This window comes from Bombina bombina, chromosome 3 (genome assembly GCF_027579735.1).
Source record: "Bombina bombina isolate aBomBom1 chromosome 3, aBomBom1.pri, whole genome shotgun sequence".
Taxonomy (NCBI): Eukaryota; Metazoa; Chordata; class Amphibia; order Anura; family Bombinatoridae; genus Bombina; species Bombina bombina.
The window spans coordinates 950,135,295-950,162,894 of NC_069501.1; the positions used below are offsets into that span (position 1 = coordinate 950,135,295).

Below are 27,600 nucleotides of genomic sequence, written 5' to 3' on the forward strand. Positions count from 1 at the left end.
TCTTATGTATTCTTATTTTATTTTTCATAACTGCCTAAAGGGACATGGAAGTCAAAATTAAACTTGTGTGTTGATAGAGCATGCAGTTTTAAGAAACTTAAATTTACATCTTTTATAAAAAAATAAAAGCATATCTAAGTAGGCTCAGAAGCAGCAATTAATTACTGAGAGCTATCTGACTATTGGTGGTTACATTCATGTGTCTCTTGTCAATAGCTAACAACACAAGATGTCAGAGTAGCACATTGTTGCTCTTAAGCTGACATGTTTAATCATATTGCAAGGGTTAACAGCAAATGGTGTAATCACAATCTCTTAGAAAAGCTGATGATTTTAAACAGAAAAACACTATTAGGGGGATATTTATCAAAGGTCTGGCGGACCTGATTCGACAGTGCAGATCAGGTCCGCCAGACCTCGCTGAATATGGAGAGCAATACGCTCTCTGTATTCAGCATTGCACCAGCAGCAGCTCTTGTGAGCTGCTGGTGCAACGCCACCCCCTGCAGATTTGCGGCCAATTGGCCGCCAACATGGGGGTGTCAATCAACCCGATCGTACTCGATCAAGTTGATTTTCGACGATGTGTGTCCGCCTGCTCAGAGCAGGCGGAACTTGATAAATGAGCCCCTTAAAGTCTATGGGAATTTTTTTGCCTATATAATAATAACAATTAACAAATGTTCTTTTTGCACATTTAGTTTAGCCATTAAATACAGTTTGACCGATTGCTCAGAGGAAGAAATATTACTTGCATTTTTTCATAAATTCTAATATATCAAAAAACACAAAGCAAACACAAACTTGGATTTATTTTCCTATATCCATTTGTACTGAAAAAAAAGCATCAAAGAGAAAAAAAAATACAATGCAATGACATGATGATGAAAAACTTGCCGGTTATCTGTTCTGTCTTGTTCCAGATAAAACAACAGAATGCCAGAACACAAGATGTGTAGCCTAACAGCATAAATATACAGACTTGGCTGTGAAGTTCAAAGAATACTCTTTTATTTACAATTAATTGTGTGGGGCCGTTAAAAATGGTAAATTTTATAAATAATTGGATCTGGTTACACAAATGTGAAGGGGGTGGTAACATAACAAATTAAATAAATGAATTCAGAGTGTTTAAAGAATGAACAGCAGATAGTATAACACCTAAGCAACATCTAAAAACAAAACATGACAGTTGCAAGGTGTCTCCCATTTGTTTTACATTCATAGAATTCCCTAAAATAAATTATCTGTGCTTTTTTTTCCTTGCTCAGGATGTTCAAAAACTGAATTCCTTTTACAAACTGGGGAGCAGCTAAAGGAACAAAAGATACAAATGATACACTGATGTTGTTGAACATTTGAACCTTTGAAGCCAAATATTTTCGTGTACCAGATGCCACAATGAAACATTTCAAACGTCTTGCTCTGAAATGATAAAAATCATATAATATGTGACTATTATATTATGCAATGGCACCAGGGCCGTATTATGGCCTAGGCTAGTGATGGCTAACCTTGGCACCCCTGATGTTCCGGAACTACATTTCCCATCATGATAAACTAGACTGCAGAGTGCCTAAGCATCATGAAAAATGTACTTCCAAAACATCTGGGGTGCCAAGGGGAGCCATCATTGGCTTGGGCCAAAAAGGCCCCTGCCTAGGGCAGCAGATTTGGGAAGGGGGGGGCAATTCATTATATTTTTATTTATGTAATTGTAATTTTTAAATACATTTTTGTACTTGGAAAAAAATATGCGTGCTGCGTCATAGGGTAACTAGGGGTAAATGGGGGGCAGGGCAGCATGCTGATCTGTAACTGCACTCGAGGAGTGGCAAGCTTAGAGAAAAAGCTCTACTGCAGATATACACAGTCTTCTTGGTGTTTCTGCCCAGAAGTTGTGATACCCCAACCCACCCAGACTCGACAGCAGTGTGAGTATGACAGCCCCCACCAGAGGGCTCTTTAATCTGCCACAACTGTACCATGTGGCTTGCAGAGGACCATGCTATAGGCAACAGGCAGAGGGATGGCATGGCCTTGCTATCATACACATATCTGCTGGTAACAGGATGGCAAACCATCCCTAGCCCTGCCTCCCAGTGGAATTGGAAAGAAGGGACAGCAGCGAAGAGAGAAAAGGGGCTCCACACTTTAACCAAGTAAGTGTAGTGCAGCACCACTGTAACTGTGAGAGGTGTAGGTGGGAGGAGCATAGCAAATATTGCTATAGTCTTAATAATAGTATACAATAACGCTATAGGGCTCAGTAGGAGAACCTGTCACAAGGGTGTTTAACTCCTTATTTGTGAAACAGGTTATTAAAAATAAAAAAGTGCATAATGTGTTAACATTATGTACACAGTCTCATCTTACAGGGGACCACCTGTGGGGAAAGACCTGTGAACATAATGTTAACACATTATGCACTCTTTCATTTTTAATAACTTGTTTCACAAATAATTTAACTTATGTGCCACAGGTTACTCAACCCGCATGTCTCCATTTTTCCTCTCCCTCCCTTATTTCCTCTTCCTTTTCTCCTCTCCCTCTCTCCCTCCCTTATTTCTCTCCTTTCTCTCTCCTTTCTATTCCTCCTGCTTTTCCCTCCCTTCTTTTGCTCCCCTCACCTTATTCCCTCATTCTTTTCTTCTCTTCCTCATTTCTCTTCTCTCCCTCCTTTCCCTCCCACCCTCCTTTCACTCCCCTCCCTCCCTTTTCTTCTCTCCCTCCTTCCCTACCTCTTTTCTCTCTCTCTCTCTCCCTTCTTTCTTTCTTACCCTCCCTTTATTTTCTCTCTCCCTTCATTATCTACTCTACAGGTATGAGATAAGCCTGAGTATATGCAAGAGTTTTGCAAGCCCTGTTGAACATTTACTTTGGAGATGCCATGGAAAATGAAAAACAAAATGTCCTGTTACACACAGGCCCAAAAATATTATGGATAAGAAGGCCCAAAACCTTGGGGGTTGGGGCAGCAGAATAGCAGAATTTTAAACTTAAATACGTGACTGGATAGAACCATTTTTAAACATTATAATTTTATTTTCATTGTTGATAAAGTACCAGTAACATGACATATAAGTTTAAAGTGAAGGTCAATGTTGATGTATTAGTGCCCAGTTTTTGATAATCCTATTAAAAACAAGGGCACTTTAATTCATTAAAATTGACATTTCACTCTTTTTCTTCAAAAACTTACCTTTTCATTCTGGCAGCCGCTCCAGCGATTCCCACGGCCGTCAAAAGCCTCTGCAGACGTCAGAAATGACGAATCCGGCTTCCTCCAATCACAGCTTCCTCCCCGGGGGAATCTTGGCCTGATGCAACACCGTGATTGGAGGAAGCAGGATTCATAATTTCGGACCCGCAAAGACAGCTTGCGACGGGTGGAGGAAGTGCTGGAACGGCTGCCAGGATTAAAAGGTAAGTTTTTGAAGAAAACAAGTGAAATGTCAATTTTGATGAATTAAAGTGCCCTTGTTTTTAATAGAATTATTAAAAACCGGGCACTAATTCATCAAAATTGACCTTCACTTTAAGTGTAAATATACATTGTGGTTTTTAAGATTGTTATAAATTAAAGGAACATTGTAGACATTTACTATTATACTCACAAAAAAAGTTACATGTAAATATGTAACTTTTAGTTTAAAAAAAAAAAAAGTGAATTAACAGCTACAAGAGATCTTGAAGGAATACTGTAACATTTTCTTCCATATAAAAAAGGACATTTCAACATTTTCCTAGTCTTTTGATTTAAAATAATAAGGTACTTCTGCGAAAAACCTCTTCCTTGTACGTCATAGAAATGTTCCATGGAAACGTTTGAACCATTTCACCAATCAAGTTATGGGAGTTGTGTTTATTAACCAATAAACACTGATACAGCAATAACGAAAAAACGGTCTGCAAATTGGGATTTTATACTAGATTTGATTCACATTCAAACAATCTAAACTTCTGCTTTGTCTTATGCATATATACATAGAGATGTTTTGTTTACATTTTTTATAGAATGTCTCTTTAAAAATAGCGAAATGCAAGATGAATATTTGCACAAAGTTTTACTATGTTTGGTAAATCCAATTATTTTTTATAATAATATCTGCTAATTATGTGCTAGATTACTAGGCATGCTAATGTTACTGTGCACTACAAATAAAAAATTATATAAATGGACGCTGAAAGGGACATGAAACACAAATTTTTTCTTTCGTGATTTAACAAGAGTATGCAATTTTAAACAACTTTCTAATTTACTTCTATTATCTAATTTGCTTAATTCTCTTGACATACTTTGCTAAAAAGCATATCTAGATAGGCTCAGTAGTTGCTGATTGGTTGCTGCACATAGATGCCTCGTGTGATTTGCTCCCCCATGTGCATTGCTATTTCTTCAATAAAGGATATCTAAGAATGAAGCAAATTAGACAATAGAAGTAAATTGGAATGTTGTTTAAAATTGTATTCTCTACTTGAATCATGAAAGAAAATTATTTAGTTTAGTGTCCCTTTAATGCACTTATCTTCACCTATTAATCAATGACTGAATATCTTTATTAAATAGATACTAAACCCAATTTTTTTTTCAGATAGAGCATGCATTTTTAACCAACTTTCTAGTTTACTCCTGTTCTCACTTTTTCTCCGTTCTCTTGATATCTTTATTTAAAAAGCAGGAAAGTAAAGCTTAGGAGCCCGCCCATTTTGGTTCAGAACCTGAGTTTTGCTTGCTTATTGGTGGCTAAATGTAGCCACCGATAAGCAAGGGCTATCCAGGGTGCTGAACCTAAAATGGGCCGGCTACTACGCTTTACAGTCATGCTTTTTAAACAAGGATAGCAAGAGAAGGACGAAAAAATTATAATAGGAGTAAATGAATTCAATAAAAAATGTGGGTCTAGTATCCCTTTTAAGAAAAAAATGTATTTCCGTTTTAGAAAGCTAAAAAGATGTGGACATATGTTTTGTTCTTTATGGTTACGGGAGTGCTTTGTTGGAGAGTTTAGGTAATACTTACTTGGGTTTGGAGGAAAGAGAGTGCAGCTCTTGCTGTGTATGATCTCCTTTACAATAGGTATCTGTGGAGGTGGCAATAAACCCATGCCTGCAATCAGTGGATTAATTGGAGTTATTCCAGTCAACATACTCAGGCTTGGATCAAAGCCGGATACACAGAGTGAATCTGTAAATACAAAGAACAGTAATGTGCCTTGTTACATCTAGTACAAAGGAAGAAAAGCCACTGCATTTTGTGTCCCAGCAGAGAACATTAGAACGTTAAGGGAAAACTGCAGCCTTCACTGTGTGTGATACCCCATTTATTCAACAGGAGAAATAACAGATTGTAAACACTGCATGCAGAGAAAACAAAGGGAATGTCATGTAATTAAAAATCATAACAACCAAACAACTCTGTATAGTTTTGGAGCATATAATAGGGAGATCTGCCGCTGCCTAACATTTGTTTAAACTGGCACATGTCTCCGACTGAGGGAATTACTTCACACAGTTATCTTTAACTATTGTCAATTGTCTCTGTTCTACAAGTCACAGCTTCATTACCTTGAATATCTTACATGGCAGGGGCAGCGTAGGGTAGTCTAGTATTCTGGCAATCGTGGAAAGAAATTGCCCTTAGTTTAACCCTATACAAGTCAGTAATAAAGTACAAAGCAATATGGGTATCTTGGCAAACTGCAAATTAACAATTTAAACAGCTATTTGCTTGCTGCTTGGGTTTCTAATAACCTTCATTTTTTGACAGTAAATTCTTCGTTTAGCAAAATGTTACTTAATCAAAATGTGTTCCTTAAATATGGTAATTGACTTATATTCAAGCTGGTATTTATGTGGATGTGAATTCTTTCTTGATTATACTTATTATATACAATGTTAAAATTATCACATTGAAATTCCCAGGCATTTTTGTAAAACATTTTATGTAACATTTATTAACCCCTATGGAGTGCACAGAAAATGCAAATCACAGGATTATATTAAAGAACACCAATACGTCAGATAAAGCAGTATTTGTTATAAAATAGGCAAGGGATTAGAGCTAATTTCCAGTAGAAAATTAGTTTTTAACAAGGTTGTATTTAGTTTTTGTGCTGCACTAAATACTGGGAAACCTGCTGCTCCCAGATCCTTTGCCTCATATTTTATACAAAACTGTAGGTCAGGGGCATCTGGAAGAGTCATGCACCCCAATACAGAACCAGTAATCATTGATTAGTAATGCAATTAATAGAAATAACAATTGAAGCCCATGGAAGTGGAATGTTATAATGCATTGGACTAACACCTGGAATGTGCTGCCCCACATATTCCCCTTCCCTAGGCACAGGGGAAGTTAGCCGTAATATGCCCCTGCAAGTGTGTTGGAAGTAAGGACTAATGGCTAGGAACATTTGTTTAGTAACATTATGTATTAATCAGAATTGTATATACCCCAGTGATGGCTAACCTTGGGATCCCTGATGTTTCAGAACTATATTTCCCATGATGCTCAACTAGACTGCAGAATACCTATGCATCATGGGAAATACAGTTTCAAAACATGTGGTGTGCCAAAGTTAGCCATTACTGCCCTAGTGAGTGGTATTTCATAGCACACTAAAGGGGAGTAGAATGACAATTTCTATGCAGCATTTTAGAGGATGGCAAGGAAGAGCACAGAGAATATTTTAATGTGGTAGTATATATTGTAAAGCCTGAAATATAATTATGGCCACTACCAAGCTTGTTTGTAAAGCTTAACTAGTATAAAGCAAAACAAATACATAAAAAAACCTTGCTACTTGATATTTTCAGGGGACACTTATTAGCAGATAAGTTTCATCACTGCAAGATGAGTAAATCTTTATAGAAGTGCAACATGGGAAAAAAATGGTGTGAGAAAGAAATATAGGTGTTAACTGTTATGTTAGAAAATGATGGAGACTCTTAGGGGAAAATGTGGAGAGCACCAAAGTAATAACTCAGTATGGAGAGGGAGCCATCTGATTATATATGGTTGCTCTCTTTCTCATTCAGTTGATGGCAGGTGCAATGGCAGCAAGTGACAACACAGGCCTGCGGCTGGAGCCTTTGGGGAGATGCACATGATAAACTGAATGTTTTGCAATTGAACTCAGCTATATGGTTGCAGTCCTGAAACAAAGGGCAATACACATTGGCAAAAGTGATGGGCTGAGATGGGAATGCTAATCCTGACAGAAGCTTATTGATCATTTGTGCGCTGGATGCAGATTTTATGCCCCTGAGAGTACACTGACGGCTGCTGTACAAGACTTGGTGACAACACATCAGTAACTCATCCAGAGCATCCCTAAGGTTGCTTTCAAATATTTACATTTGTTTTTGACATAAAAAGTGCACTGTTTGTCTATTTTTTGCAGCATAACATTTAAAGAGTATTTTAAAAATAAATAACATAGAAAGACTATTTTCTGGGGAAAAAATTCATTTGTAGTGAAAGAAAAAAGGTAAGAATAGAAAAAAGGATAAGCAGCCCTTTAAAGATGTTGGTGTCTAGGAAGGTATTTGCTTTTTTTTCCCTCTTTTGAGCCGTGATGTTTTGTTAGCATAACCCATTTAGAAGAAAAAGGAATTGCTATTTTATGGTTCAGTGAATATTCAGAGCGCTAAGCCTTAAAGGTCAGAAAATGCACTGTGATTTTGCAGGTTATATATCGCAATATCTGCAGAAAATGTAAGACGGTTCAATGGCAAGTAACCCAATTTGCAAAAGTAACCGTTTTTTTCCTGGAATCATGAACTATAGGCCTTGAAAATATCAGTTCTACTACACTTCAGTGTAAATATATGCATACTGTGTGTGGTGTGTCTGTATATATATATATATGTGTGAGTATATATATATATATATATATATATATATATATATATATATATATATATATATATATATAAAAACACACATACACACACACAGGACTGTCTGTGAGGGTACTCACTGGTACTGAGTACCACCACCTCTGACATCTCATATCAGGTAATATTTGTAATCATCATTTAAATAGTTTTCACAAGAGGGGGCTGCAAAATGTATCAACCATTATATTTAACTTTGTTCCTTTACTTTTCTGAGCACAATATATCAATCAATTATCTGTGAGTTCCGGCACCTTTTTTTTTTTTGAGTACCAGCACATTATTTTCTTACAAAAAGCACTTTGTATATATATGTATATATATGTATATATATGTATATATATATATATATATATATATATATATATATATATATATATATATATATCTTTATTAAATTAATTATTTATACTTAAAGGGACAGTAAAGTAATAATAAGACATTCATGATATAGATACGATTTTGAACAACTTTCCATTTTACTTCTATTATTTAATTTGATTACTTCTCTTGTTATCCTTTGCTGAAAGGTTTATCTAGGTAAACCCAGAAGTAGTAAAGATCCTAGGTTCTAGCTGCTGATTGGTGGCTGTATATATATATATACATACACAGATTGTCATTGGCTCACCCATGTGTTCAGTCAGAAACCAGTAGTGCATTGCTGCTCCTTCAACAAATGATAACAAGAGAATGAAGCAAATTTGATAATAGAAGTAAACTGGAAAGTTCTTTTTAAATCATGAAAGATTAGTTTTCATGTCCCTTTAAGGCACAGAAAAGTCAAAATTAAAATTTTCATAATTCTTCCAATATACTTCCATCATCAAAACATGCACATTTGTTAATATGCACACTTTCTGAGGCTCCAGCTCCTACTGAGCAGGTGCAAAAGTTCAAAGTATATACATATATGCATTTGTGATTGGCTGACGGCAAGGGCAGGGAAATTTGGATTCATTTTGAAATTTGTTAGACAATAGTCTACTTCTCATTAAAAATTCAAAGCAAGTGCTAATGCATTGTCTCCTTATAGTGTATTTGTAAATAATTCAGTTGTACTGTATTTACTTATTGCAGACCCTTATCACATATTAAACATGTTTAATTTTTTCAAAGAAAAAACGTGAAAGAGGTGATATTACACCTTTTACAAAAGACAGGAACTTCAGCACTCTTATCAAAATGTATCAAAAATGTTTATTATAACAACAATCTTATTTAGAGTAAAATATAGCTGTTTTATAGACACAGTCTGCTCATAAAAATCTAAAATGACTGCAGAGCATATTGTACATACAACTGGCAAGTAAATGACTGTTTCCACCACTACGCAGCAGTTAGAAATGTATACAATGTTAGATAAAACCCATATGAGCAAAAACAAAAAAGGCTGATAGAGGAACAAAGTGTAAAAATGTAAAACATCATAATATTTCTCCAAAATGTCAAAAACATAGGATTAGCTAAATGGATCATACAACATGAAAGACTGACGCATTTCACACCTCATATTGTTCTTTATCCAAGCCCATTTCCTCACCAGTTGTAGACTGTTCCCCAGAAAGGGGGTTCATAGCGGACTGTCAAGGGTAAAGTCAGGAGCAGGCAAGCAGTAGTGTGTACCAGCTTGCAAATGGATTTGTCATCATGCTTGGGGTCTCTGGTTATTGCATTTATAATTAATACATATTTGAAGAATATGCTCTTTACAGTGATACAGAGACTGGTAAAACTAACTGGTAAATGTCTGTCACGTTTTGTCAGCCTCAAAATCAAAAAGCAGAAACATTGTCCAAACTGGGCAGTTTATTTGCAAATCTATTCAGCATTTTTTTCTAGAATATCTCCTGCCCCACAAAATAACAGTAAATAAAGGAGTTTTTCTTATTGTAGAGGCTATTGAGTTTTAGAATATGTAGGTCACCATATTAGGAGGCCATATTTACCAGCATGCAACAGTAAAGAAAATCAAATACAACTGTTGAGTGCATTCCTTTATCAGACAATCTAAAGTGGTCACTCATTGAGAGGCACAGGTACACCACTATTCTGTAATATTGCCTCTTCCTGGACAAAAATAAAATATATTCTCTCTTAGACTTTACATAAAAAATGTTTTTTACTTTTAACAAGGGATATAAAGAACGTATTAATATATATATATATATATCAGTGATGTGCAGTCACTAGAGGCAGGTGAGGCAGTGCTTCACCTTTCATATGGGCAAAAATATATTTTTTTTTATTGGCTTTAAAAAAAAAATTGTAATTTTTTTTCCCCAGCATTTTTTCTCACAGCTAGATGTTGTGCAATGGAGAGGCACAAGCAGGTCTGCCCACCATTACACAACATGCTGCGCCATCTACTGGATGACAGTGGTTAAGATCATTGCATGGCCCATAAGTGCTTTATTTGAGGCAGTCCTATTTGGGCTGAACCAATCCAGCGAGAGGCATTAGTAAGTGGAACATAGGGTTGGGGCTGGATGTTAAATCATATAAAACAAAACAAAAACGGAAAAAAACAACTTTCATATATTTTGTTGCTGTCCTGTGAACCTGCTAGCTTTGCTAAAGTGAAAAAGAAAGTTCTGTTCTTCCCCTCTAAGTGCAGTGGAATGTGCCACTGTCACTTCCTGAATCCTTACAGAGCAGGAAAAGAGGCACAGAGAGCAGTGTTTCACCCACATCTTATTGAAGTAAGATTTTACAGAAAGGGATTCTGTTAGTGAAAATGATAATTTAATGAATGTGGTTTAGTTTTTTTTACTCTTTTACAGCAAAGGATCGTTTTTGTATTTTGTTTACTCAAACTTTACACCCACTAACTTAGCAGCTTGCCTCTGTACTTCACACTAAATTATAGACTAATTTTCTGAACTCTCTGTAGCTCTGCTGTTTTATTACTTTAAAATGCAGTGGTCCCTCTCCCCCCCCCTTGTGTGTGTGTGTGTGTGTGTGTCTCTCTCTCTATCTATCCATCTCTCTCCTTATGTGTTGTTCTCCCCCATGGTCTCTTTCTCTCTCTGTCTCTCTTCCTCCCCCTCTGACTCTCATCCCTTATGTAATGAAAGAATCTATAAGCATAATTTGCAGCATTAAAGTAAAAAGTATGTTTTAAACATATTTTAATGGGCATGGATTTCTAGATCTCATAATCAGAGCAAGCATTGTGTTATCTGGCAAGAGTTTCTGTTACAATCCTTTTAGACTAAAATCAGATGTTTACTAAGTTGACCAGTTTTCCAAGACACCATTTAAAGGGACATGAAACCCATATGAAACCCATATGCAAATTTAAATAACTTTCCAATTTACATCTAATATCTAATTTTCTTCATTCTTTTGATGTCCTTTGTTGAAAATCATATCTAAATATGCTCAGTAGCTGCTGATTGGTGGCTGCACATAGATACCTCATGTGATTGGCTCACCCATGTGCATTGCTATTTCTTCAACAAAGGATATCTAAAGAATGAAGGCGTATCCTAGCCACTGCCTCACCAACCTCTGACGTCACTGCACGTCACTGATATATATATATATATTTCCAAAAATTGGTGTAAGTGCACTCTCACCAACTCTTGCAACTTGTCAGGGTGCTGTGAAGGTAATTGTAGAAATCTGTGAATCTTTTTGGCCGTGATTGGTCAATCATGTGGGGAGGGTAATTTGGAGCCTATTTAAGGGCTGTTTTTTCACATTGTTAACTGGTCAGAGGAAGGGATTGTTACTGTCCCGAAACGTCACTATTTTGCATTAAACTTTTGTCACAGTTGGAGTAAGTTCAGTGAGTGCTTCTTTGCTATATTTCTACAATTACCTTCACAGCACCCTGACAAGTTGCAAGAGTTGATGAGAGTGCACTTACACCAATTTTTGGAAATATTGACTCTCATGTGCAGTGCACCCACATTGGGGTTGTTTATACACCCAGATTAATCTTCCCCCTTCCTATTCTTTGTTTTTGACACACCTGTTGAACTGACAACATGACCAACAGAGAGGATACAGATACTATGGACATTGAGGTTCCAAGTCACCAGAGTGGTATCACCTCGGAAGATAGATACGAGGACATCTTCACTTTTACCGATGAGGACGCAGAATTGATACGCTTCGGCTCCATAGAGGAGCAACAAACGGAAGAATCCACACAGTCTCTGTATAATACATTGACAAAATTGAAGCAAAGGGAAATAGATCTAAATCTGCACGGCTCTTACCTATCTGATTATTATAAAAAGAAGATGATACCAAGGGGGTTCAGAATCAGAAATATCCAGACGATTGGAAGATCTAACAATGAATTTTGAATCAACTGGTGCAAAATTCTAAATAAGTGCTCATTTGACTTAATGTTACTAGTTATCAGAGAAGTGGGTCGCCTTCTCCAGATAGTCAAGGCCGAGATACAAACATTTGAATTGGAAAAACTTTGAATTGGAAAAACTTAATGTATTTGAATCTGATACCAACACCAACTGGTTGTCTAAACTCAGTCTTCAGATCAAGAGTTATAAACAGGAACTTATAGCCTTCAAGAACCGCAAACTTCAGACAGTCACACAAGACTACACGTACAAATCTATCTACAGATGGATGATGTCCCCAGAGGACAGGAGAACATTCTGGCCTAGACGTGATCGAAGATATACTAAAAAATCTATGACAACTGTGGACACAAGCTCGGGTGATAGCTCAGGGGCAGAAACCCCATTGGAAAATTCCACTATAGCCCAAAGAGGAGTCATGACCCGATCAAGAGGCAGTAAAAATGAATGGGAGTCCTCCAGTACCAACATAGCGTCATTACCTCCGTTGGCGGCACATCCATCAGCAAGCCGTTTTTTAGGAAGAGGCGGAGGCCACACACGAGGTGGGGGGGGGCATAGCCCGCCGCCACCAGCAACGGAGAATGTTGAAAACATTGTGTTCAATATTAGCTCACAGACACTGACCAAGATTGAAATGAGTTTATTAAACAAGGGTTTATCTTTCGTGCCATCTTCTGGGATCAATGAATTCGATGTTTATATTGATATTCAGAGATTCGGCAGAAATTTAAGACTTAAAGAATTATTCAATAGTGATCAGGAACAAGAGTGCAATTTTAGATCTAAGGGGTCATTTGATCCCTCTTCCAACAATTCGACCATTCATACTCTCACGGGCTTCCTTACGAAATCTATTAAGGATAGACCAAAAATGAGGATCAGAGACAATCTCACTAAGGATGAGAGATCAGCTCTTAAATCTTTGAGAGAAGACACTTCAATAGTGATCCGCCCAGCCGACAAGGGTGGGGCGATAGTCCTGTTGGACACAACATACTATAAGATGGAAATTCTGGGACAATTATCCGATAAGAAAACATATATGCCGCTAAGGTATGACCAAACCCTTAGGTTAAAAAAGAGAATTGACACAATGTTGATGGAATTCAAAGAAAGAGCACTAATCACACAACAAGATTATAACTTTCTATGTTGTGATCATCCATTAATCCCCTTGCTGTACACTCTACCTAAGGTGCATAAAAATGCTAATAACCCCCCATGGAGGTCCATTGTCTCAGCGAGGGGCTCATTACTTCAACCTCTAGCACAGTTTGCAGATCATTATTTACAGCCTCTGGTCAAATCTATGCCATCTTATATACGGGACTCAAACGATTTCATTACTGATATTAAGAAGTTAGAGAACATCACTGATGGAAACCTCTTGGTAACGCTCGACGTGTCAAGTCTTTACACGGTAATTACCCACCAAGATGGCTTTATAGCCGTAACCCAGGCTCTCAGGAAGGCTGTATACATTGGCCCCTCAGAAGAGGTACTAATTGGTCTCCTTACACTATGCCTTACAGAAAATTATTTCCTGTTTGATTCTATATTCTATCTACAGATAGCTGGGACAGCGGGGGTCCAATGTGGCCCCATCGCTGGCAAATCTGTTTATGGCACAATACGAATCATCTGTTATGAAGGTCTTTGAAGATGAGAACATCAGGTACTATTGTCGTTATATAGACGACCTGTTCCTGATATGGTCAGACGGGGAAGAAAGCTTATCACAGTGGATTGACCACTTGAATGCTCTTGAGAGTCCTATCAAATTTACCCATACAGTCAGCAACTCTACTGTGGATTACTTGGACGTCAGGGTGTTCAAGGTTGAAGGGAGATTGGGGACAACCTTATTCCGTAAAGCCACTGACCGGAACTCACTATTGCATGCCAGAAGCTGCCACCAACCCAGCCTCATACATAATATCCCCAAGGCCCAGTACCAGCGGGTAGTTAGAAATAACACCAATGAGATATTATGTGAAAAACAGCTACAAGAAATGACACAACGGCTTGTGGAAAGAGGATACAGACAGAAAGGCCTGTTAGAGATGAAAACTCATGCATTGTCAACTATGGAACCAATAGCTGATGCTCCATCCAAGCAAGAGAATCAACTCACCTTTGTGACCACATACTCTCCTGAGGTTAAACCATTGACTCATACCATCAAAGAAGAATGGAAATTGGTTGAAGCAGATCACACCTTACCATTTAAAAACTGGAGAGCACAGAGGATCGGCTTCAGGCGAGGAAGAAATTTGAGAGATTATCTGATCAAAGCCGATGTTAATCCTGAAGGGGACACACGTACATGGCTAAAGTCAAATAAGAAAGGATGCTATCGCTGCATCAGCTGTGTGACTTGCAGTGGGATGCTAACTGGCACTCATTTTCGTCACCCAGAAAGTAATAAAACATATGAGATTAAGCACTTTCTAACTTGTACCACTCAATTTGTAGTATACCTTTTGAATTGCCCCTGTGGTAAATTCTACATAGGCAAAACAACAGACGACTCAAGAATCAGGATGGCCAATCATAGGTCAAGTATCTGTTTGGCCATAAGAAACGGAAAGGCAGACCAGCTGGTGGCAAGACATTTTTTGGAGGCAGGACACTCAGTTAAGGATCTGAGATTTAGACTGATCGACCATGTGCCAATCCCTCAAAGGGGAGGAGATAGAGGAAACATGTTGTTACGCAAAGAAGCAAGATGGATATATGAACTTGGAACTTTACACCCGAGGGGTCTTAATACCCATACAAGATGGCAATGTTATCTATGACCTTTGGGGGTCCATGATCCATTAGTGGGGTGCTTGTTGCCCTACCTTATATGAGAGTTCATGATCCATCCCCCCCTCTCTAAGGGGTTCTCCTCTCCCTTTCTGCTATCCCCCTTCCTCCCTCCCCCCCCTTTTTTATTTTTTTATTTTTATTTTTATTTTTTTTTCTTCTTCTTTCTTCTTTTTTCTTATTCTTTTTCTTTTATCTTTTTTCTTTTTCTTTCTTGTTTTCCTCTTTTTTCTTTTTTAATTCGTGAGTACATGATCCATCTCTTAGTGAGTTATTCTATTACATCCACATGGTGTTCTTATTGTAACTTTAAGACATTTTTGAGCTAGGATTTCATATTATATGGTTTAGTAGTTGATCATCTCTGTCCTAATTGAGGTATCCTCTTATACCTGTGATTGATACATGGGTTGAAGTCAGTTCTTTTTTGTTCAAAACTCTGTTTTTATTAATTATTAATTTTTAATTTATTCACTTGATCACTAGTTTTTATCATGTTTTGGATACCCTGTATGGTCGATCGGGGGCTTCTCTTACTCCATATTTGGTTCAGCGCTATGGGCAGGGTTTGATGGACATTTTTTCCCCTCTGTTTGGCAATATGATCTGGTTCTCAATATTGTTTTATTATATTTTGTGGTTATATGATTTATGATTTATTTTTATTAATTTTACAATACACTTCTTGGGTGGTTCGCCACAGCTACTATAGTAATGGCTTGGGATGTCATTGGTTATGTAAATGCTGAAAGATAGGGTACGTTGATTTTCTCTGTTTGTGATTTTGACCTTTTACCTTGATTTTTTAATCTGGTTATTTTGTCTGAGTAACACTTATAAATAGGAGCATAGATTTTATCTTTTATGTTCATTTAATTCTTGGGATATTATTTTTGTGAGTTAGGTCAATATTGACTGCTGATTTAAGATGTTCTTTTATGTGGATTGTGTTTTGAGGTGATTTTGCATGGTTTCTGTTTGTTATGTTTTTGGAGCAACACACGTCTATTTCGGATGAGCTACCTATGAAGACTGGATGTGGATAAACCTTTAAGAATCGGAGCCTTTGTTTGGTGAAATAACACCGTTATACATATTATATAGCTAAGACTGGAATTAAGGCTGGTGGTGGGAGTGCCTATTATCTCTATTGAGTTGCCGATAACCTATTAAAACATTGCGGCACTACGACACGCCTAGATGTGGGCGGACTTGTCCCTGATTGGATGATCCTCGCCACTTTGTTTACCTTAGTGACGAGCGATAATGCCTCCATAGGGTGATAGTGTGCGGCACAAGTTGTGTTAGCTAATCGAGACTAGATGATTTCTGATTTGTATGGGATTCTTTTGGGTCACTGATATATATAAGATTTTATATACGTATAGATCCTCTTTTGGTTTTTGTGAGATATTATGTTTTGACGGCTTTTGCCAACAGAGATGAAGACCGATCACTGAATTGGTTATTATGTTTTACACAGTTCAAGAAGTCTTGTCTGCGTAGCGTTCTGAGTGAGTGTTTGTTGTGGCTCAGTGTGAATAATTTAGTTCAACTTTGGAGATGCGTGCGTCCCTAGAGACAGGGGGGCGTTTGTTATGATTACTCAGCGATGACGTGTTGAGCTATGAGTGTTAGGTCGTTGCTGATTGGTGGAATTACGATCTCCAATTTTGTTGTTTTACTCGCACTTTTACTTTTATGTTTTCTGGCCTATCTCTGCACTTGATTGGAGTGAGATTGCCCCTTTGCATTGACGATTCAGGGTCCTATTTTAAACTGTACTTATGATTGTTTGTTATACACATTTTTCACGATATGTATATTTGGCTTTCAATTGTTGATTGCTATTGGTCACTATGAGGGGTGTGTTGAATCTTTTTGGCCGTGATTGGTCAATCATGTGGGGAGGGTAATTTGGAGCCTATTTAAGGGCTGTTTTTTCACATTGTTAACTGGTCAGTGGAAGGGACTGTTGCTGTCCCGAAACGTCACTATTTTGCATTAAACTTTTGTCACAGTTGGAGTAAGTTCAGTGAGTGCTTCTTTGCTATATATATATATATATATATATATATATATATATATATATATATATACACATACAGTATATATATATATATATATATATATATACATATATATATATATATATATATATATATATATATATGTGTTTTAAACAACCTTAATAAGGATGTATAACCCTAAGCATAATAAAATAATAATATATATATATATATATTTTTTTTAAAGAAACACACATTTTTTCAACTACTGGAATAAACATATCTGTGTGCTATTAGTAATGCCACTGTTTACTTTCTTGGTTAACTCTTTACTGGGATTTCAAGTTGGGGGCTACTAATTTGTTTAGTATATCAGTAAGATGCACTTGTGCCCATAGTGCATGTCAAATGTTGTAAAGTACTTTGATCAAGTAAAGACTTATTCATAGCTTGTATCTACTTGAGGCCATAATAGTAGGGAATACATATGCACATTTGTTTTTACCCTGAGGGCTCATTACCAGCTGCAGGAAAAACAAAATTTATGCTTACCTGATAAATTTCTTTCCGGATATGGAGAGTCCACGACGTCATTCAATTACTAGTGGGAATATCACTCCTGGCCAGCAGGAGGAGGCAAAGACCACCACAGCAAAGCTGTTAAATGTCACTCCCCTACCCATAATCCCCAGTCATTTGACCAAAGGGAAATGGAAAAAGGAATAAAACAAAGGCGTAGAGGTGCCTGATGTTTAGTCAAAAATAACTGTCTAAATTAAGGGTGGGACACAGGGTAGTAGATTATGTTATCGGGGATGTAATGGGATAGGGACTTATTTTCACATGTGGTGGGAGTGTCCAAAGATACAACCTACATGGGACAAGCTTTCTAAACTGTTTAAGATGATTCTAGACGACTCCTTTACATTATCAGCCTCACAGGCCTTACTACATATCCCCCAGGAGTCAATGAACTCAATTACTAATAGATGGGTTAATATTATATGTACAGCAACCAGAATATGTATAGATAGAAAATGGAAAGTGGGGGCTCCAGAATGGGGTGAGGTAATGATCAAAATTGAAGATGTTTATAATATGCTAGAATCAGCTGCATGGATACAAGGGACATCTGAGAGATTCCAAAACATGTGGATACACTGGATTTTAAATAAACAGAAATATGTAGGTACATACAGATCAACACTAAGTAACCAATAAGGCTTTTTTAGGGCAATTAAATTGGAGAGAATAGGAACTTTCTTAAATATAGATATAGCGTTCTAAAGAAATCTACAACATTGTCACTGCTCGACGGGAAAAGTTTAAAGTTAAAGGTTTTTCTTTGTATACAGTTATGAAGTTTAGGTTTAGGGAAATGGGATAAGAGGGGGGAGGGGGTGGAGAGGGAGTTAGGGAAGGGGGGAGAAAAATTGATGAAAATGATATAAACAGGGTGCTGAAAACTTTAATTGTTTTAAGAATACTAGGACATTGTAACCCAGCACACTGTTTTATTATGTTGTATTTGATGTGATCCATGACAATAAAAATTATTTCAACTAAATTAAGGGTGGGGTCGTTGACTCTCCATATCCGGAAATAAATAAATTTATCAGGTAAGCATACATTTTGTTCTCTTTCCTAAGATATGGAGTGTCCACAACGTCATTCAATTACTAGTGGGAACCAATACCCAAGCTAGAGGACACGGAATGAACAGGGAGGGAGAACAAGACAGGCAGACCTAAACAGAAGGCACCACTGCTTGAAGAACCTTTCTCCCAAAAGAAGCCTCAGCCGAGGCAAAAGTATCAGATTTGGAAAAAGTATGCAGAGAAGACCAAGTTGCAGCCTTGCAAATCAGTTCCACAGAAGCTTCATTTTTAAAAACCCAAGAAGAAGAGACAGCCCTAGTAGAATGAGCTGTAATTCTCTTAGAAGGCTGCTGTCCAACAGTCTCATAAGCAAAACAAATTATACTTCTCAACCATAGGGAAAGAGAAGTAGCAGTAGCCTTCCGACCCTTACGCTTTCCAAAAAACAAACAAACAGAGCAGAGGACTGGCGAAAATCCTTAGTAGCCTGTAGGTAGAATTTAAGAGAATGCACAACATTCAAGTTGTGCAAAAGACGTTCCTTATGGGAAGAAGGATTAGGACAGAGAGAAGGAACAACGGTTTCCTGATTAATATTTCTATCCAAAACCATCTTAGGGAGTAGCCCCAATTTAGTTTGCAGGACCGCCTTATCTGCATGAAAGATAGGTAAGGCGAATTATACTGCAAAGCCAAGAGTTCAGAAACTCTCAGAGCAGAAGAAATAGCAATAAGAAACAAAACTTTCCAAGATGACAACTTAATATCGAAAAAATACATAGGCTCAAACGGAGCCTGCTGCAAAACCTTAAGAACAAGGTTAAGGCTCCAAGGAGGAGCAACAGGTTTAAACACATGCCTGATTCTGACCAGAGCCTGACAAAAAGATTGAACATCTGGCACATCCGCAAGACGCTTATGTAAAAGAATAGATAATGCTGAAATCTGACCCTTCAGAGAACTGTCTGACAATCCTTTCTCCAGACCGATTTCTAGTAATCCTGACCCTACTCCAAGAGTAGCCCTTTGATTCACACCAATAAAGATATTTACCCTATACCATATGGTAAATTTTTCGGGTGATAGGCTTGCAAGCCTTAATCATGGTCTCAATGACTGACTCAGAAAACCCACGCTTAGTCAGGACTAAGTGTTCAATCTCCAAGCAGTCAGCTTCAGAGAAATGAGATTTGGATGGAGGAATGGACCCTGAGTTAGAAGGTACTTCCTCAGAGGTAACCTCCAAGGTGGAAGAGATGACATCTTCACCAGGTCTGCAAACCAGATCCTGTGAGGCCATGCAAGAGCTATTAGAATTACTGATGCTCTCTCCTGTTTGATACGAGCAATGACTCGTGGAAGGAGAGCAAACGGAGGAAACAGGTATGCCAGACCGAACACCCAAGGAAACACCAGAGCATCTATCAGAACTTCCTGCAGATCTCTTGACCTTGAACCGTACCTTGGAAGCTTGGCATTCTGATGAGACGCCATCAGATCCAACTCCAGCACCCCCACTTGAGGGTTAACCTGGAGAAAACCTCTGGATGGAGAGCCCACTTCCCGGGATGAAAAGTCTGTCTGCACAGAAAATCTGCCTCCTGGTTGTTCACTCCTGGAATGTGGATGGCAGATAGACAACAATTGTGAGCTTCCGCCAATGAATAACCCGTGCCACCTCCTTCATGGCTAAGGAACTCAGAGTTCCTCCCTGGTGGTTGATGTAAGCTACTGAGGTGATTTTGTCCGATTGGAACCTGATAAATCGGACTAAATATAACTTGGGCCAAGCCAACAGAGTATTGTAAATCGCTCTCAACTCCAAGATGTTCATGGGGAGAGCAGACTCCTCCCGAGTCCATAGACCTTGAGCCTGATTTCCAGACTGCTCCCCAGCCTAGCAGGCTGGCGTCTGTGGTCACGATCACCCAAGAAGGTCTCCGAAGCATGTGCCCTGAGACAGATGCTCCTTAGAAAACCACCACGGGAGAAAGTCTCTTGTCAACTGGTCCAGATCTATCCTCTGAGACAGATCCGCATGGTCAATTTGGTGATTCGTCAAGCCGATAAGGGGGGTGGGATAGTCCTCCAGAATCTGGAGGATTATCTCAAGGAAGCTAACAAAATATTACAAGATAAATCCTATTATTCCCTCCTTACCGAAGACCCCACTTCTGAATACCTCAAAGTACTAACTAGTCTTGTTAAATTTGCTTATTAAGAAGGAATTGTAAATAAAAAAGAAAAAGGATTTTTGATCCCTTGTGAACCTAGCTGTGCCTTCTACTATCACCTCCCCAAAATCCACAAGGATGCCCACAATCCTCCGGGGAGGCCGATAGTGGCGGGCATAGGTAGTCTAACAGAGAATTCTTCGGCATATGTCGATTATTTTCTTCAAAAATATGTTGTCAATCTTGACTCTTATATCAAGGATTCTTCTGACTTGCTTTACAAACTTAATTCTATCCAAGTCCCACAGGGGTCCATATGGATAACATGTGATGTACAGGCTTTGTACTCTAATATTCCTCACAACTTGGGTGTAGAGGCTGTAGGTACATTTTTGGATGGTGATTGGTATATACCCCCTCTCCAAAAACAATTTATATTACAATTAATTATGTTCATTTTACAACACAATTATTTTATTTTTCAGGACGAATATTATTTACAAATTAGGGGAACTGCCATGGGCACCAGGTTCGCCCCAAGCTTCGCGAATCTATACATGGGCTGGTTCGAAAAACATTATATTTACGAGTCAGCATTTGGGGCGAACCTGGTGTACTATGGCAGATTTATAGATGATCTTATTATTTTATGGAAGGGCACCAACACAGAAGCACAACAATTTGTAGATCATTTAAATGATAATGATAGAGGTTTGATTTTTACAAGCTGTATACACCCTGACACAGTGGTATTTTTAGATTTATGTTTAACATTAAATAATCAGGGAGGGGTAGACAGTCAGACACACTTCAAAACTGTTGATAGCAACAGCTATCTCGATTTTTCCAGCAATCACTACTACCCATGGAAAAGAAATATTCCATATGGGCAATTCAAACGTTTAAGACGCAATTGCAATAAAGTGTCTGTTTATGAGCAACAAAGCCTGTTACTAAGAGACAGATTTATTGAAAAAAATTATCCATTGGATATTATTAATCAAAGTTATAACCGCGCTAGACTTGAGAATAGGGAGGAATATTTCCAATGTTCATCCAAAGAATCAGGAAAGCCATTCAAATCTTCAGAAGTTAGATTTATCACCCAATTTAACTGTAATTATGATCTTATAAGCAAAATTCTAAACAAACATTGGAGAATATTGAAACGTGATCCAATCTTAACTGAGTTAATAGGAGATAAACCCTTGATAGTTTACAAGAGAGCACCAAATATCAAGAACATACTGGCACCTAGTAAGATAGTGAAACATAAGAATAACACAAGTAAAAGCATTCCTCATAAATCTCATTACATAGCCAAAAAAGGAGCATACAAATGCAAGGTTAGAAACTGTAAAATGTGCGACCACATTGAGGATAAAAAAACAATTTTTCAATCATTTGTGAACAAGAAATCATACAAAATCAAAAGTAAATTATCTTGTGCTTCACACTATGTCATTTATTTATTATCTTGTGTCTGTGGGATCCAATATATAGGGCGCACTATTAGACGCCTTAGCCACAGATGGTCAGAACATTACTGTAGTATACTACGAAATAAGAAATCTCATAGTGTGATCACACATTGTCATGTTAAACATGCAGGTGATCCTAACTGCTATAGGATTACACCTATAGAAGAAATCCCTGCATCACATTTGTATAACCGCTTTATGAGGCTTAGGCAGAGAGAAACTTACTGGATCCACAAACTCAAAACTATCCACCCATTTGGTTTGAATTTGAATGTGGATCTAGCAGCTTTCTGACATATATGGTTAATAATATAATACCACAACACAGCCATATAGGGCCCTATTTCCCAATCCACTCGTTCATATTGGCACCCATATCGATATCATATACACGTTATCAACATTATACACACATATGTTTGTACCTGTGAGATAAGCCAATACCACTATTTACATCAGCACATATTCACTACTTTCACACTATTGACACCATATATAGTGACACAAGGAGTATACATATACACATACCGATTCTGGGTCTATAATCATCTATCTAAGCACCTCAATCCTTCACTCACCAATATTCCCCATATAGTTTATTTTACAATCACATAATATTTACACAACACTACACACAAGCCGACACTAGTTAAACAATAGAAGTATACTGCCTCACTATTAGAGGCCGACATTTGACACTAGACACAGTTATAGCTTGTTAAGAGATTTAGTCCACTCACTGAGTTAGTACCACTAATCGTATTAGGGGTCTATTATATATTATTATATTTATATGTTACTATATATTTAATTCAAATTTAAATATATTATTTTTCACAATATAGGTACTTAAAGATCACAAGGAACCTAACACTATTATTTATACTAGTATGCACACACATCCTTTATTTAACCAAAATATTTGTATTGGTGGGAGGTAATAATCATGTATAAAATTAAATATCACTGTTGGGTCTTTTTATATCATATTTCAACAACCAACTAGACAATGATATAGGCTAATAGTAGTACGTTATTTATTAATTAGTCATTTTTTTGGGTGAAGTTTTTGATATAATTTGGTAGCCCATTATACCATAGCCATGTTGGCCATATATGGTACTTATGAATAATATATATGGCATTTGTTTCTAAATACGTCATATGAATAACAGCACTAAGGTATAACTCATTTTGTCAATTATATTATAGGTTAAAAGAACCCCAAAGAAATAACAAAAGAATTTCAAATTAAGCGCTATAAGTATGAGGAATTTTATGATTATAGTCCTATCAGCCTTTTGAATAATCAAATTGCTAAGGGTGTATATATATATATTTTATATTTTATTATTTACAGAAATACATTTATTGTGTTATATTTAATTTTAGATTTTTTAATACTAGCAACTACAATGCACATCATTTACATTTTGTATCATTATGTTGCAGTTTAGAGGATTATATAGTCCTCTGAGATTTGAAATGAAATATATCATATTTCAAGCAATTTAGCAATGTATAAAAAGACGAGAGTATATTGCCACAGCCGCACCATAATTTCTCCTTAAATGAGACGGTAAATTATGTATAAACATATATCTTTAAGTTATAGGAATTATCTCATACAACCTATACCATAGGTCAAATCAATATGGGCATGTCATTTTAGCTTAACTCTGATAGGCCATTCGTAAACAAGTGTGTGAGCAATTTGCAGCAATTGATTAGTCTAGGATGTACAAATAGAGCAAGGAATCAGTGTCTCAATATTAGCCTGAAGAAACGGCACTCAGCCGAGAAACGCGTTGCTAAGCAACAACTTTTAATTGTTTTTAATAAAGAAATCACTGTTTAATCCTTGCTCTGGACATTGGATTTAATCTTTCCCTTTAACGATTTGGGACCTCCGCCTGGTTGGAGCTCCCAAACCAAGGGTTACATTCTTTTTGCCAGCAGTTTGGTATCCTGGTCCCACACACCAACGGAAGTGGTCATTCTGGTGAGCCTCGTTTTGGTCCCAAGTGCCTATCGCCTTAGTGAGTCAGCCGAACGGCTCCGAAGTTTCGGCCTGCTCGTTATTGCACTGTGGGTGCATGGTCGTTTGTGAGTATATTTCCATTGCTTAATACATCTGGTCACATCGTTCTAGGACATATTACACGAAGAGCGCCTCTCTTTTTTCTGTGTTTCAGGAACTGTTTTAATATTATATGTACAGCAACCAGAATATGTATAGCTAGAAAATGGAAAGTGGGGGCTCCAGAATGGGGTGAGGTAATGATCAAAATTGAAGATGTTTATAATATGCTAGAATCAGCTGCATGGATACAAGGGACATCTGAGAGATTCCAAAACATGTGGATACACTGGATTTTAAATAAACAGAAATATGTAGGTACATACAGATCAACACTAAGTAACCAATAAGGCTTTTTTAGGGCAATTAAATTGGAGAGAATAGGAACTTTCTTAAATATAGATATAGCGTTCTAAAGAAATCTACAACATTGTCACTGCTCGACGGGAAAAGTTTAAAGTTAAAGGTTTTTCTTTGTATACAGTTATGAAGTTTAGGTTTAGGGAAATGGGATAAGAGGGGGGAGGGGGTGGAGAGGGAGTTAGGGAAGGGGGGAGAAAAATTGATGAAAATGATATAAACAGGGTGCTGAAAACTTTAATTGTTTTAAGAATACTAGGACATTGTAACCCAGCACACTGTTTTATTATGTTGTATTTGATGTGATCCATGACAATAAAAATTATTTCAACTAAATTAAGGGTGGGGTCGTTGACTCTCCATATCCGGAAATAAATAAATTTATCAGGTAAGCATACATTTTGTTCTCTTTCCTAAGATATGGAGTGTCCACAACGTCATTCAATTACTAGTGGGAACCAATACCCAAGCTAGAGGACACGGAATGAACAGGGAGGGAGAACAAGACAGGCAGACCTAAACAGAAGGCACCACTGCTTGAAGAACCTTTCTCCCAAAAGAAGCCTCAGCCGAGGCAAAAGTATCAGATTTGGAAAAAGTATGCAGAGAAGACCAAGTTGCAGCCTTGCAAATCAGTTCCACAGAAGCTTCATTTTTAAAAACCCAAGAAGAAGAGACAGCCCTAGTAGAATGAGCTGTAATTCTCTTAGAAGGCTGCTGTCCAACAGTCTCATAAGCAAAACAAATTATACTTCTCAACCATAGGGAAAGAGAAGTAGCAGTAGCCTTCCGACCCTTACACTTTCCAAAAAACAAACAAACAGAGCAGAGGACTGGCGAAAATCCTTAGTAGCCTGTAGGTAGAATTTAAGAGAATGCACAACATTCAAGTTGTGCAAAAGACGTTCCTTATGGGAAGAAGGATTAGGACAGAGAGAAGGAACAACGATTTCCTGATTAATATTTCTATCCAAAACCATCTTAGGGAGTAGCCCCAATTTAGTTTGCAGGACCGCCTTATCTGCATGAAAGATAGGTAAGGCGAATTATACTGCAAAGCCAAGAGTTCAGAAACTCTCAGAGCAGAAGAAATAGCAATAAGAAACAAAACTTTCCAAGATGACAACTTAATATCGAAAAAATACATAGGCTCAAACGGAGCCTGCTGCAAAACCTTAAGAACAAGGTTAAGGCTCCAAGGAGGAGCAACAGGTTTAAACACATGCCTGATTCTGACCAGAGCCTGACAAAAAGATTGAACATCTGGCACATCCGCAAGACGCTTATGTAAAAGAATAGATAATGCTGAAATCTGACCCTTCAGAGAACTGTCTGACAATCCTTTCTCCAGACCGATTTCTAGTAATCCTGACCCTACTCCAAGAGTAGCCCTTTGATTCACACCAATAAAGATATTTACGCTATACCATATGGTAAATTTTTCGGGTGATAGGCTTGCAAGCCTTAATCATGGTCTCAATGACTGACTCAGAAAACCCACGCTTAGTCAGGACTAAGTGTTCAATCTCCAAGCAGTCAGCTTCAGAGAAATGAGATTTGGATGGAGGAATGGACCCTGAGTTAGAAGGTACTTCCTCAGAGGTAACCTCCAAGGTGGAAGAGATGACATCTTCACCAGGTCTGCAAACCAGATCCTGTGAGGCCATGCAAGAGCTATTAGAATTACTGATGCTCTCTCCTGTTTGATACGAGCAATGAACTCGTGGAAGGAGAGCAAACGGAGGAAACAGGTATGCCAGACCGAACACCCAAGGAAACACCAGAGCATCTATCAGAACTGCCTGCAGATCTCTTGGCCTTGAACCGTACCTTGGAAGCTTGGCATTCTGATGAGACGCCATCAGATCCAACTCCAGCACCCCCACTTGAGGGTTAACCTGGAGAAAACCTCTGGATGGACAGCCCACTTCCCAGGATGAAAAGTCTGTCTGCACAGAAAATCTGCCTCCTGGTTGTTCACTCCTGGAATGTGGATGGCAGATAGACAACAATTGTGAGCTTCCGCCCAATGAATAACCCGTGCCACCTCCTTCATGGCTAAGGAACTCAGAGTTCCTCCCTGGTGGTTGATGTAAGCTACTGAGGTGATTTTGTCCGATTGGAACCTGATAAATCGGACTAAATATAACTTGGGCCAAGCCAACAGAGTATTGTAAATCGCTCTCAACTCCAAGATGTTCATGGGGAGAGCAGACTCCTCCCGAGTCCATAGACCTTGAGCCTGATTTCCAGACTGCTCCCCAGCCTAGCAGGCTGGCGTCTGTGGTCACGATCGCCCAAGAAGGTCTTCGAAGCATGTGCCCTGAGACAGATGCTCCTTAGAAAACCACCACGGGAGAAAGTCTCTTGTCAACTGGTCCAGATCTATCCTCTGAGACAGATCCGCATGGTCTCCGTTCCATTGTCTGAGCATGCATAACTCCAAAGCTCTCAAATGTAATCGAGCAAAAGGAATTATGTCCATGGAAGCGACCATCAGACCAATTACCTTCATACATTGAGCCACTGGTGGCCCGAACAGTAGACCGAAGAGAGAGGCAAGAGGAGAACATTTTGGATTTTCTGGCCTCTGTCAGAAAAAAATTTCATAGATAGAGAATCTATTATGGTCCCTAAGAAAACAACGCTTGTAGCTGGAACAAGGGAACTATTTTCCAGATTCACTTTCCAACCATGGGATAATAGAAAAGACAACAAGCTCTCTGTATGAGAGTTTCCTTGTTGAAAAGATGGTGCCTGAACTAATATGTCGTCCAGGTAGGGCGCCACAGCAATTCCCTGAGACCTGATCACTGCCAAGAGAGACCCCAAAACCTTTGAGAAG

At 38.0% G+C, this 27,600-nt stretch overlaps 1 protein-coding gene across 4 annotated transcripts in view; it reads right to left on the reverse strand.

Moving 5' to 3' along the window:
• Window positions 1–27,600, reverse strand: part of ENOX1 (ecto-NOX disulfide-thiol exchanger 1) — a 1,465,540-nt gene that overhangs the window by 528,998 nt on the left and 908,942 nt on the right. For all 4 annotated transcript variants that reach the window (XM_053707980.1, XM_053707982.1, XM_053707981.1 and 1 more), the window contains one exon: window positions 5,024–5,188. In XM_053707980.1, the coding sequence (XP_053563955.1) occupies window positions 5,024–5,188 (165 nt within the window). The remainder of the gene's footprint in view (window positions 1–5,023; window positions 5,189–27,600) is intronic.